This window comes from Athalia rosae, chromosome 1, assembly GCF_917208135.1.
Source record: "Athalia rosae chromosome 1, iyAthRosa1.1, whole genome shotgun sequence".
NCBI lineage: Eukaryota > Metazoa > Arthropoda > Insecta > Hymenoptera > Athaliidae > Athalia > Athalia rosae.
Genome location: NC_064026.1, coordinates 14561862 through 14575590, shown reverse-complemented (window position 1 = coordinate 14575590; position 13729 = coordinate 14561862). Strand labels below are relative to the sequence as shown.

General features: G+C 42.0%; 1 protein-coding gene and 1 non-coding gene across 3 annotated transcripts; both read right to left on the bottom strand.

Annotated features, from left to right (window-relative positions):
• Positions 1–509: 509 nt before the first annotated feature.
• Positions 510–3705, bottom strand: LOC105690672. Of its 2 annotated transcripts, none has more exons than XM_012408692.2 (4): positions 2045–3705; positions 1462–1602; positions 1285–1400; positions 510–1167 (listed from the first exon to the last, which is right to left on the bottom strand). In XM_012408692.2, exons 1-4 carry the CDS (start codon positions 2100–2102, stop codon positions 757–759), a joined length of 726 nt encoding a protein of 241 aa, XP_012264115.2. In that variant the 5' UTR covers positions 2103–3705; the 3' UTR covers positions 510–756. The 2 variants fall into 2 exon arrangements, with proteins under 2 accessions (XP_012264115.2, XP_012264114.2); XM_012408691.2 differs by having other exon boundaries at positions 1243–1400; positions 2045–3695.
• On the bottom strand, positions 3046–3117 carry Trnah-gug. Its single transcript has one exon. It is a non-coding gene; the product is annotated as a tRNA-His (tRNA).
• Positions 3706–13729: the final 10024 nt, after the last annotated feature.

Sequence of the window (13729 nt, the reverse complement as noted above, 5' to 3'; positions counted from 1 at the left end):
AAGATGGGGGAACTACGAAAAGTGGAGGTCGCGTGCGAGGCATTTGAGTATACGTACGGTAAGGAACGAAAATCACATGAACTTCGATCTCTGTACGATTTATAAACATTGCTGCGAACACTAGGTTCGAAAAATTGCCTCATGGTAAATATAAATTTTAGTAATCATTTGGCTAATATCTATAGTGACCAGTATTTTCTCAATATTTAAGTGTAGCTAAATAACAGATGGTAACGGAAAGATGAGAAAAGTTGAGTGATGATGTTAAATTCAAGACTGGTCAATATAACAATAAAAATTCACGCATGATTGGAAAAATTGAAATGATGTTCGGTCATCAGATTAGTTCAATATATCTATGATCAATCTTTCCAGCAATCCTCATCGTTGTCAAAAAAAGGAAATGGCGAAGGGTGAAGATAAATTGCTTGGACCTGTTTATTCAATATTGAATTTTTTCTTACATAATTCGATATCACGTAACTCTGTAAAATGAAGGACTGTTCAAATTAAAGGAGGCAAGAATTCGTTTATTTACTAGTGTACAATTATCTGTCAATATAAAACCTTACTAACATTCAATGTTATAATTACGTAACAAAACGATTGAAAGCACTTTTCACCTGCTTCTTATCTAATCACTCTCTTGTTCAAACGTGCATTTTTTCGTTTGATACCTACATGCTCCTCGGCTTCATTGATATTTGGTTTTTCTGCTGGACTAAAATTCAAAGAATCGAGAGCATCGTTCTGCTGTTATTCTGTTTGTTCACTGCCAACGACCATTCCCTCCTCATTTTTATCACCCAAATTGTCAGCTACATCTAGAATATTAGAGTCTTTTGCTGCACCAAGATTCGTCTCCTCAGCATTCATTAAACCACCGTCATCGAGGTCACCGCTCTCTGCAGCAACTTTACCGGTGATCTGACTACCATCTTCTTCAATAAGTGAATCTAGACGATTCCTTTCAGAATGCTCTATGAATTGTGGATTCTGCGCTCCCACCATAGTGTTATAGTTGTCGACATAGGAGTTGCTAGGTGCACCAACTAAATATGGGTACGGTGAAATACCTAGGATTGATTCAGCCGGTTGCATGCTGTAAACAGTATATGCGTTCGTCGGCATAGAATTTCCAACATAATCCTGGTGTGGCGCACCGACCTGATCAGAAATAAAATCATTCAATCATCTTTCGATTTGTGAATTGTGAAAGAAACGTCCAAAGATATTACGGACCGTATTAGAATCACTTTCGCTTGCGGTTACACTTGAACTCACATATTCTCCAGGAGAATTATCATTTTTTGATTGGGGACTCATGGATCCCAACAACGAACTCAGACCACCCGCGTAACCGTTTCCCGAAAAATATTTGGCGATCAAATCAGCGTCGCCTGCAAGAATTTCCAAAGTAAATTTCTGATCAATTCGAAGTTTCAAATTGCGCTTTCTTACTCCGAGTTCTGAAGCTGCGGCTTCCCGGAGACAGAAGACATCGAGCAGGTCGATTAATATCTGCATCCGCAAGATCGCATGATACTACGTCCATTCCTAAATCTCCAGCTTGTCTCTTTATTCGCCAGATGCATTCGGCTCCTGTAAAATGGTTAAACAAAGATCAACTATGATATGATATTTTCGATTCTTCAACGGATACTCCAGAATTCTTTCGCAGTGTTATTTTTGACCGACGAATAAAGAATTTTCGTTTGACAATTAGATCAGGATTCTTTGATCAGGGTGTATCCTCTTTTTCATACATGTATACTTATTGTAAATCACCAATCTTATACCTCGATGATTATCATCAGCAACGTGGCATTTACAGGCGTTATCTTCAAAAATCGCGGTTCCCCCGCAACTGTTGCACAAATCTATGCAGGTTTGTATTTCATTAGCTCTGCCTAAAATTCGATGGTAAAGTCTACAATTTTTTTATTCGAATTTGTATTTTAACTTGCGATTCCTTGCCCATGATCGAAGAATCAAGATCATTGAGTTATACGTGTGTAATTTTTGATATGTAATACATACGTACCAATAGTTTGCAAAGCTATCACTCCCAGCAACGTTAAAAAATACCGTGTGAATATCATAGTTATGGTGAATTTGTGTTGATGAATTATGATAAAAGTACTATATGAGTTCCAATTTGAAGTACAACGTTAACGCGTTGCTGGATTACCATGTATTATCACAGTTTCGATCGAAATAATGGACTACAGGGAATAAATCCTGACTTTAGTCTTATATTAACTTAGAAATTCGCTGACTCTGAGTCTCCAACGTAAATAATGTATTGCCACACAAAAGTCGCATTGGAAATTGAAGTTATGCGACCTCGATTTTAATTGGAAAATACGTCACGTGCTTATTATTATAAGGTCGTATGTACCAAAAATACGATGTTGATGGTACGATGGTACTGAAGTTCGCGCACTCATCCATTTTCACATTTTGGCATTTACTATTTGCACATAGAACTCTTGCGAATTATGAGCCTGCGAAGACACCAAAGCTGATAGTTTGTGTGTTTGATCAGGTCGGATCGTTAACATCTCTTTTTGTTTTGCGAATGTTTTGGAAATGTGCGGAACTTGAACAATCATCAATTTAGCATTTCAACGCTTTTTTGAACATTTTCAGCGTACTCTGAAAAAAGATAAAAAAATGTACGATCCATCATCTTTATGAGCAGTAAGAGACAATGGAAAGAAGTTGTATTTTGTACTTACGACCTTACACCATTGGGTAAAGGATGTACAAAAATTAATTTGAATAATACATTTCATTTATAATATATGTAAGGCAAAAATCCTAAACTATTACAAAATGCAGATAATATGATCGTTACGACTGATTGAATTACATAATTTGTTTTTCCATTGCGTAAATTATTTTATATTATTCTTGTCGATCCAAATATTTTGTTGCATTTTCTGTATTCAGTTGGTGATTTTCATCGTAGCGTATAAAAAAAAACCAAGAATCTGAAATTGAAAAAAAAAATTCACCTCCGCCGTGACAATGTTTGCACATTGCCGTGACCAGGATTCGAACCTGGGTTACTACGGCCACAACGTAGGGTCCTAACCACTAGACGATCACGGCTATTGAAGGCGATACGTGGAATCCGTTAACGGGGCTTGGAAAGTCAATCTTTACGGTGTTTTAGCTAGCGAAAAAGTCCCGTAAGATCAGACACGAGTGCGGGAGAAAGCCGGGAAATCCGAAAAGACACGATAAGACTCCGTGTATCTGCGTGAGGAGTTTCAATTCAGTTTTCAGGGCAAGTGGCTTGACGGTCGCTGTTGGGCACGTGGACAAGGTGATTGACCGATAAGAGATGGCCGCGCGTAGATCCGCAGAAATAGCGATAATTGAACCATTTTTTGGAGGGCGGATAGGGCCGGAAAGGGCAGAGGACCATATGGAGCCCTTAGTGCAACGTTAACGGAAAGATCGGTTGCAGCAATCAAAAAGAAGTCGTTTCAATTGAGGGAGAATTCTCCTTACAATTAGCGAGTGCGTAAGCGCAGCTGGTGCGTGCGCTACAACGCGAAGCGCAGGTGCACAATGCCCGGTCGGCAGGTCGTGTTGCCGATGATGATGGTGATCACGCACAGATGGCAGCAAGATCCGCTGAGAACGCGAACTTGAATAGGACCGAAAATTTGCAACGAAGGCGCTCAACGCGAGGTGCCAAGAATTGTTGTACATTTGTAAGTTAGGGATGATGGCCTAAGGGCGAAATTCATGAGTCGTGGTCGCGTGTGGCGGACACTAGGCGGAAAATAAATAGAATAGAGTGTCGGCCAGATCCTGATGTGTCTTACGAATGAATGGATGCGCCCTTGCGCGAAACGCTTGAAGAAGTAGAGGCGGCTGAGCAGCCATCGTAGGCAAAGAGGAAGAAGGCGAAGAATGCGATATATGCTGCAGGGTTTAGTCTAGTTGAAGGAGCTGCACGGGAGAAGGCGTAAAGTTAAGCCAAAGCGTGGGGGTTAGGCACCCGGTGGAGTCCGTAAACGGGTCTGGGGGTCTCGTCCCCCTCCGCCAGATTCTTGGGCTCATCGGTAGAGAAATATTTGACGTTGGTGTCGAATTATTAAGTTTCTTTGTTTATTCTGGCTGGTACAGCATCGAACTCTAGTGGTGAGATAGCTGGTAATGCACTGTACACATAGTCAAACACGCGAGCTATAAGATTTTATTTTATTCTTAGCTTTGGATGTACTTATATTGCTAACTTATCGGCTATCTTACGCTATCCTTATTAGCTATTTTATGCTCATATGCTCTTTATCCCGAGATCCTAGTATTCTATCCGACAGGCTATATTTGCGAGCTCTAGTAATCTTTTCGGCATGCTAGCACTGATGTGCGTCGTACTATATTTAACATATCGAAACAATAATTGATCTAATCTACTTGAGCATGCAGTTGGAGATTCGGCATTGTATCACGCCGATCAGAGATCTTTGGCGGCAGTGACCAACTTGAAGTCTTACGCGCGATGTTTCGGTAGTGAGAGACGGCCGGTGCATTGGCCCTCTAGCAGTGTTTGACGCTACTAACCGGTCTGGTGACTGACAATGAGCGCGGTTTCGTAACAAAGTCATCCAAAAGCTTAGAAGGCGCGTGGACCTCGCCAAAGAGTTAAGAATATGGAAGGGTGGACGGCTTAGGTACCCCTTCCGGATAATGGCAAGGGAATTGAAAAGTTCGAGAATTACCTCCGCGGTAACGTGTGACAGGATAAGCACGCTTGAAAAATCCCTACGAACATCGGAGGGTTGCTGAGTCAGCGCTGAGGCTGAGGCGCGAGCTCATGGAAAGGCCGGCAGTGGGAGAAGGTCGGTGGCAGGAGGGGTAGTTGCTGTCGAAAGATATGGTGCCGATGGCAAGGATAGGAGGAGGGGGTGGTTTAATAAGCGGCTGAGAAGGCTCAAGCTGTACGGTGAGTCAATTGATCTCGAGTAGATGAGCTGGAAGGGATGGTCGTGAAATCGCTGAAGGCCACGGCACCCTGGAAGGCACCAGGAGAGGATGATTCACCTGCAGGAGTTCACAAGCTCCTTCCAAGTGCTAAGAGCATACCTTGTGCGGTATGTGTGTGCGAGGTATCGGAAGGTGCACGGGGGGTATGTTCCGAGAGAGATGTAAGAGGTCGGGTGGTATTGCTACACAAGAACGGTGATCTGAGCGAGCCAGCTAACGGTCTCCATACGAATTTTCCAATGTGGCCATTTTTCGAAAGTTTTCGCTCTTCGAAAATTTGACGCATATTCCGTCGGAAAGAATGTTCGTGATGTTTCTTAATGAAAAACTGAACGGGGGTGGCAAGAGCTTGATTTGTGAATTATGGGGTTGAGGACAATTTATCAAGAGAAAAGATTTGTTCATTATTTTAATTTTGACAATCAGTTTGTGACGACATAACTGCGATTATCGTCAGTCGATATACTCGACTGTCCATAAAACAAATCGTCATAACTGCGATTATTGTCAGTCAACAACCGTGTCTTATATCTCAAAAAATTGCTCTCGAAATGCTCTTTCAAGATACACAATCGCTTTACATAAATAAATAATCGGTAATCGGATTTTACTTTCCAAACATCTAGGCAAATTATGATTTGTCCTGATCGTTCGGGGTGCCGAAAAATTGCTGCTTCTTTTCTTCTACCAGGAATGATCGTTTTTTTTTCATGGATAAATAGTTATAAATAAATTAATAGTGATGATTGCTATTTTACCGGGACAATCCGTTCGTCAAGTCATAACTGCGGTTATCGTCAGTCGATCACCTTGACTGTCCAAAAAACAAATCCCGATTGTCCCGGTAACAATAAAAATTATCACTATCAATTTCTTAATTCATAAAAAATCGATCATTCCTAGTAGAAAAAAGGAGGTGCAATTATCTGATATTTCGAATGATTAGGTTAAATCATTATTTTCCGAGATATTTGAAGAATAAAATTTGATTTTTCAAATACGAATAACTAATTACTGGTGCATCATGAAAGAGTATTTCAGGAGCTATTTTTCAAGCTGTAATTTTATTTTCAGATATTAATAATGGTTTTCTAAAGAAAGGTATAGTATAGACCGGTAACAGCAGATGGTCATACGAAGGTCATACAGAGCGATGCTACTTATTGTTGGTATGTGAAAATCACCCGAGGGCGAATTTATCTTCGGTCAACGTCACGATTCAAAGTGGTCGCGTAATACAGTGAGCTTCATTATCATCAATGGAGCACAGGAGCCGAGGCAAGAATCTGCGGCACAGATGACGACTCGGTACAGCAACGCGACGTTGACCGAAGAGATCGTGGGAATACTTTAGCGCGTTAATGGATACTAGATGATACTGGGCACTGGGACGAGACGCCCGATACGAAGAATAGTATATTTCCGATTCCGAGCGAAAAAGAGCACTTTCTAGATGAAGAAGAGGACGTTTTAAGCCAACTCGAAAGCTAGCTCGTTTCAGATCAGTTCGAAAACTGGAGCGAAAAATCAATGGGCGCAGTTTGAAAGAAAAAAGATTCAATTGTAAAAAAGCTATGTACGTTGATTATAGGTTGTTTTAGCACCCAAAATTTACAATGGGCAATGAGCTCACAATCAAATGTTCAGCAGCCGGTGAATAATTGAAGAGTAACAACAATTGCAACAATTGTTCGACAATGAAGAATAACACGGCAGTTGATTTGAAATGTTACAAAATTGTTGTATTTATACAGAACCTAGGATTTTCAAATTATCCGGAACACAAGGTCAGATTCTACCAGAAGAAAACTAGCAGATATTACAATTCTTTTACTTTTAATTTTCCATGTCACATCTCGATTGCGTTTCTACTATATTCTGGCTTACACGCCATTCGTGGTGGGCATTGCTTTACAGTGCACTGGATTTCAATAATAATTGAATAGCAAGAAGTTTCCTAAATCGCACGGGAGAGAGTGGGAGCAAATGTGATGTTATTGCATGAAAGCCATGATGTGGATGGTTCAGTTGATTGGCTTACAGTCTGCTGGCATAGATAATCCATACTGCTTGCGTGGATGACTACAAAGTACCGACTTTCATACGATTGTGAAAATCATTAACACCAGGTCGACCCCAAGCGGGTCGATTTTGACCAGTAGCTAAGGTGTGTGAAATCATCGTTGAGATACTTGGCGCGAGTTCATGGATGGACCGTCAAAGGGGTGGTAGCGGATGTGGCTGCAGTCGAGCACTTTTATGCAGCGTCTTACACAACACGGTTGACGACGAGCCGCGGCCCCCTCTGAGAGGTATCTGGTTAGGATGACACACTTGCAGATTTCCACAAACTTCTTCCAAACGCTATAAGTACCTATGGGAAGTATACCCTGTGCGTTATGTGCGAGAGGGATGTAAGAATCCTGTAAGGCTGACCGCCTTTCAGTCAACGCGATATAAATTATACCAGTTGATAAAACTCGGGTATTTGATATTCGCCGGCGAACGACGGCGATTCTTCTAACATTCGTGCCACAGAAATGTATCTCTGCTTGTACTACATTATTCGAGTAGATCCAAAAATAATACCATTCAGTCCATCGATACGGTTGCTGATAAATCTCAATGCACGAGATATATAATAGTCATTTATAATATGTATATTGTCGTATTATTATGTTAATATGTTAATGTATTTCTTCAGAGTAGAGAGTTTCAATTATTTACCCTTGACAACTTAGAAATCAGTTTTGGGGGTCATTCTCAATTCCAAGTTTCGTTCTACCGAAATCGCAAAGTTAAAAAAAAAAAACAAAAAGAAAAAACAAAGAAGCGAAAGTAAAACGGTATACGCGGTCGAGTGGGATTCTCGCTAGTTACTTGGTCGGGTAAGCCCCTGTGTTCAAAAATGAATAGCCATTGGTATTACAGGAATATAAATGAGAATACGGAGCAAAAAGTACGGTGGTGGCGGTAGCGGTGCAGACGGCGTGAGTTTCGGGGCACGGAATAAAACGATTCGACCGTTGGACGCACCTGGTCTCCGCCCGCGCTCTCCTTCGGGTTTTCGGGCGATTGGGAATCACGCCGGGAGTCGCCTTATTATTCAAGATCCTCGCAGTTTTTCATGTCCCAGAGGGCGTTCTAATGCTCGGATATTCATGGCGTTCCAACTTCCGTTCCCATTCCTCTGTCGTAAAATTCATATTTGATCCTAAGGAAAATTCCCTCGAGGGGATTTGATTCCTCTCTCCTCAAAAAATCAATTAATGGTATAAAAAGAATTTGTGTGTATGGTGGTTTTCACCCACGTATTGCACACATCATTTTTCACGGAGTACGTACAAATTTCGATTACATCTCTTTTTCTTTACTTATACGCATTGCGGATTCTAGATTCTCAAATTTCTTGTCGTCGACGACGTGTGACGAGCTAGATTAGCATTCGCTACGCTACACATGTGCCCTTCGAAAATATATACATATATATATATATAACCGAACGAAGAAAAAAAAGTAACATATCTCGATGTGTTACACAAACGGCGGTAAGTGTATTACACGTGTACGTACATCCATAGTTTCAGTTTTGACGAGACGCGCGCGAAGGCCAAATTATTCTGCAAGGTCCTCCACGAAACTTACAAAACCTTGATCTGAGGATCAGCATAGAGACGCGGGTTTAATCTGATGGGATTTCTAGGATAGCTGTACGTAACGTCGCACGGGTTAGTTCCAACCACGTAGGATATATCCATAATAGTGTAGGATATACAATAATTACTGTCACATGCCGCGATATAGGTTGTCTCTTATGTGTTTGGTGCAAAAAGTTCGACGCGCAGGTATAGAGAACCGCCAGCGAAGCTGATCCTCCCGTATTCCGGATTCCTGCAATTAGAAACGATCGCCGCGGATTTCGGTGTCCCGATCATCGAACGATCGGTCGTCAACCGCGGCAATTATAGACTCGCATAAAGTCAAGGGGATCAACGTTCCTAGCCGTTGCAGGATTCGAACAGCAAGCCCGGAGTTATCAGAAACGAGAGATACCAGAAACATGGTGCACAGTCGTTTTGCCAGCAATCCTCAAAATGCCGTCGCAACAATGCGATTCAATTATCTTATCATTAATTGTAAACGAGAGCTCGAATTCCTCTAATTTCAACCGGAATAATGAACGTTCAGATGTACAAAAACCTGTATGGTGGCCTTTGATTCGACTCGACCTTGAAGTCAATTGCGCCGCCGATTAACGAATTAAATTCATCGTAGTCTGAATGCGACGCGTGTTGCTATTGTTGTTGGAATTACGTTACCACGCAGCGAGACAAGACGTCGCACACCATGACATGGGTATAAAGTGAAGTGTCGAACAAACGGAGAGTCACTGTCCCCCTACGGTAGAGTAAGTACAGGGGGGGGGGGGGTTGCAAGTTACAATTGGAAGCAAATACCGAGAGATCGAGCTGCGCCACACGTTGACCAGCAGCTCGGGGTAACCTGGGAGCCGGCTCACCGGTGCTATAAACCTATCGCCGCTCGATAGCCCAAAGCCCGTGCAAATTTCGCCACCGATACAAACCCTGCTGCTGCTGCTGTTGCTGCTGCTGCTGCGTCGAGTCAAAATGTGGTGTGGGTGATTCCACCTGTTGTTAATTACCCTCCATTGATTCGCCGTTCACGTTATACGCATGGGCTCAAATTTTTCACCATATCATCTCCGTTGAAACCATGAAATCCACTGACGATATAGATCGAGGGGTGTGACTCGCGATTTTTTCCTCTTCAGGCCTATACCGCTGGCACAAGCCGAACGTGATTCAGACCACACGATGCGAATGAAAAAATTAGGACCGCTCAATTTTTTCGATCTACCAAGTTTCCCGAGTGTTTGTCACTTTTGTTGCGAGGACGACGCCTTTAAACTAGTCGGTGTATATGTACATATAAAAATCTTTTGTATCCAAACGTTCTTTGAAATAATCTCGACCGAGGCGAGATAAAAAAATTCCGCTAGTTAGCCAATTGTACGGACGAGGGTGGTGAAACTTGTCCACATTTTTGCAACGCCACGCTGCCGTTGCTGGTATTATACCGCGGCTGCCGCCACAGAAACAGTTATTAAAATAATAAGAGTTTAGCTTGACTGCAGTAGAAATAGACCAGTGGTACGTATGCGGTATACCTATACACCGTAGTTATATGACCAGAATAAACGGTGAGTGCGCCAAACGGGATAAGAGGTAAATAAAAGAGAGAAGAAACAGAAAGTGAACAAAGAAAGGGTCGGGTGAAAGAAATAAGAAATAAAAAATAAAAAAACTAAAAAAAATCAGCAGTGAAGAGTTTTCAAAATTACGAAGGTATCACGGGTAAGGTGCGGCGGGGTGGGCGATGAGCCATCCCGTAGGTTGCGGCGGTGCGGGATCGTCGGCGAGATATAAAGGTATAGGTATGGCCTGCAGGAGCTGAAAACTCCCGGTATTGTACCCACTGGATATAAGGACGAGAGAGGGACGTGGAGACAGAGGAAGAAAGTGAGGGAAAATATAGAGAAGGGTGAATGTAATCCTCGGAGCTTCATTTGCACTCCCCCTTTTTTACTCTCCTCCCTTTTTTTCCCTCTTCCTCTTTCTCCTTCTTCTCGTTACTTTTCTACCCCTGGCCATCGGCCGCGCTCGCAACCTTCTTTATATTAAGGTTTATATTCAGCATTTTTGCGCCAGATTAAACGTAATGGTGGCATCGTGTTACCCTGGTATAAAAACAAGCGATTTTACTTCGAGGCGCGCGGCGCGCGGGACGAGGGCCAGTATTCTCCTACCACGCTCGCGACTCTCTTCCTTCGCCAGCAATAAAAGCTGAGGATCCTGTTTTTAAATTAAAAACAGATCATTTTCGTACTCGGCTTTCATTTACACGAGTTACACTCATAATATTTCACGGATTTTCTTCTCTTCTCTCCGAGATTTGGTTTTCCGCAATCAACTCCTCTTTTTGGATACATTTTTATCATCATCGCTGATAATGTGAATCGCACGTATATATATATATATATATATATATATATCGAAAAATTTTTATCCCAATCCTTGATTATTTTCACATACATTACTTAAGCCAGTATAATTGTCATCGAGAAGTCATCTGCATTACATATATATACGCAATCTAGATTGTTTTGAGATTGGGTTGCGTTGCACGCGGTACATATTACATACATCTATCTGTACAATACATATATATAAATGTGTACGTAAGCCGTGTAGAAGTAATAGTTATACACATATACATATACATAAAGGGAAAATGAAGGCTTGCGTCGGTGCCGCGGAGTGGATTGAAAGGATGGGCCGTAGATAGGGAAGGGGATTAAATTAAAAATATAAGCGAGCAACTCTTCTTTTTTTCTCGAGATTAAAAAGTAAACGTTCCGCGTAAAAGTTAATAGCCAACCGGCGGAAAATAAAACTCATTCGGAATACAAAGATATGAACGATGTATAATACTTTTTGTTGATCTTCCTACTATTGTTATTATTATTATTATCATTGTTATCATTATAACTATTATAGTTATTGCGACGATTGTTGTTATTATTGAACCTTCCGTGTCGTCATTTCTCTTCCTCTTCTGCAGGTTGCAAAGAATCGCTCATTGCCGTTTAGAGTCGAGGGATGGGTATATCAGGGACTGTGTAATACGCCGAGACAAATGTTTTGTGTATAGGTGTGTAATTTCGGTGGGATTTTATAGTTCTCTTCAACCTATACTACACACAAATTTTTCTAACGATCAGATAACGCGATTGCGATCATTTCGATATAGTCGGAGAGCGATTTTCATTCGATCTTGTATCCCACACGCGATGTATCAGAGAGAGAGAGAGAGAGAGAGAGAGAGAGAGACGCGTCCTTGTTTTGTGTGCGGCGCGTTATTTAGTCAGTCGCGAAGAGACACGCGAGGGGCAGCGACTTCCTATAAGAGCCTGTAATAGAGCCCGGGAATTAACATTTTACGGCGTCATTAGGGCTCTTAATTAATGTTGCGAGGCGTAGCGCGGCGAGCGGCGGATGCATCGAACGAGTCCTTGCCTCACCCCTTTTCTCTACTATGTATTATATATACGTATAAGTATACCGCGCCACTTCTATGCTCCGACATTTGTACCTTTTTTTATACATCTCATTTCGTTTTTGTCCACTTCCATCGATGTCTCCGAGCAACGTGTCTGACTTTTTTCCCCGTTTCGTTGAAGTATTATAAAAATTTGCGACAATACGCGCCATCCAAATTCATCGGAGCTCGTGGGAAGACAGCGCAAGAGTTCAGCAATGTATAGTTCACATCTCGAATCTTACCGGTACACGTGTTGTGACGAGAATGAAAATTTACAATCGTTTGCAGTGAATTTCGACGTCTCGCAATTGCGGCCGTAACGTTCGTTCTTTTTGATCGAGGAAGCTCCGAGTTCGAATGATGGGGGGAGAATATTACCGCCATTCATCGTGGGCTTGGGCATTTGAATTTAGGATCCGCTTGGATTAAAAATACCAGGTAAGTTGTCACGGCGCCGGCGATCTGTAAGGAAATTTTGACGCCGCTGTGCGATTATATGTCAGACCGTGGACCTCGTCGATTATCCGTAAGATTCTTAGAAAAGGAAAATCTGCACTCACGCTTCGGAGGGTCGAGAGATTCAATCGAAGGAATCCAAACGGCGAAAATTGCAGCTCGCAATGTATCAGTTGGTGGTGAAAAGTTGATACCTGGGCAAACGCTGTATACGCTTCAACTCACGCGATTTTACATCTCTATTGTACAGTTTTTTTTTGTTCAGTCGAAGAGAATTACCGGTGGTCCATTACCACCGGGAAATAGGAAAACTCTTACCTCTAAGTACACGTCGTCGCTACGGTTGATCAATGAATCGAGCAGATTCGCGGTTCGTTTTGCCTGTAATAACGTAACGATCGTTATTATTCATCTGAAATTATGACAAGCAAGGGAAGAAATCCACTTTCAATTTGACATACCTCTCTTACAGCTCGATGACAAACACAAAGCGATTCGGTCATTATGCCGACAGTGGTGATGAATTTATACAATTCGATCAAAATACCGGTGGCATTAGGCTCGCGGCAATGCAAGGTGTAAATTTTATAAGTACGGTGAAAATTGTGCACGGTTGTGAAAAAAATGAATAGAAGAAAAATGAGAAATTGTACAGAGAATCCTTTGGTTATTGTTTCGGAAACGGTGAATAATTTACGATGAATAATTCTTAGTCGACTTATCGTCTCCGAGACGCACTTATCGTTAGCTGATCTTCGATAGGTACGCTCGTTCGTCCGATCCTCTGAATTATGATCATCGCGAATGTCTGCCAATGCGGAATTGATCAACTCGTACCGATCGCCAATCGCATGAACAAAATCAACGAAGACGAAGATCACCAGACTGTTGACCATCACGCTGTAGTAAATGAAAAAGAAATTTTTTATCCTTTCACCCAATCCCGAGCGCAGCTGCAAATCGTGAACGTCTACCAACGGAGTGAGCAGGAAGTAGAATAAAACGGAAAAGACGAAATGAGAAACTTGTCTAATGACCGTCGCATCGAAGTTCGCTCGTTTCGAACAAACGTCAACGAGTTCTCGGTCGATATGCGTCAACGACGTGACCGACTCCACGAAACACGCGTGACCCACGAAGAACC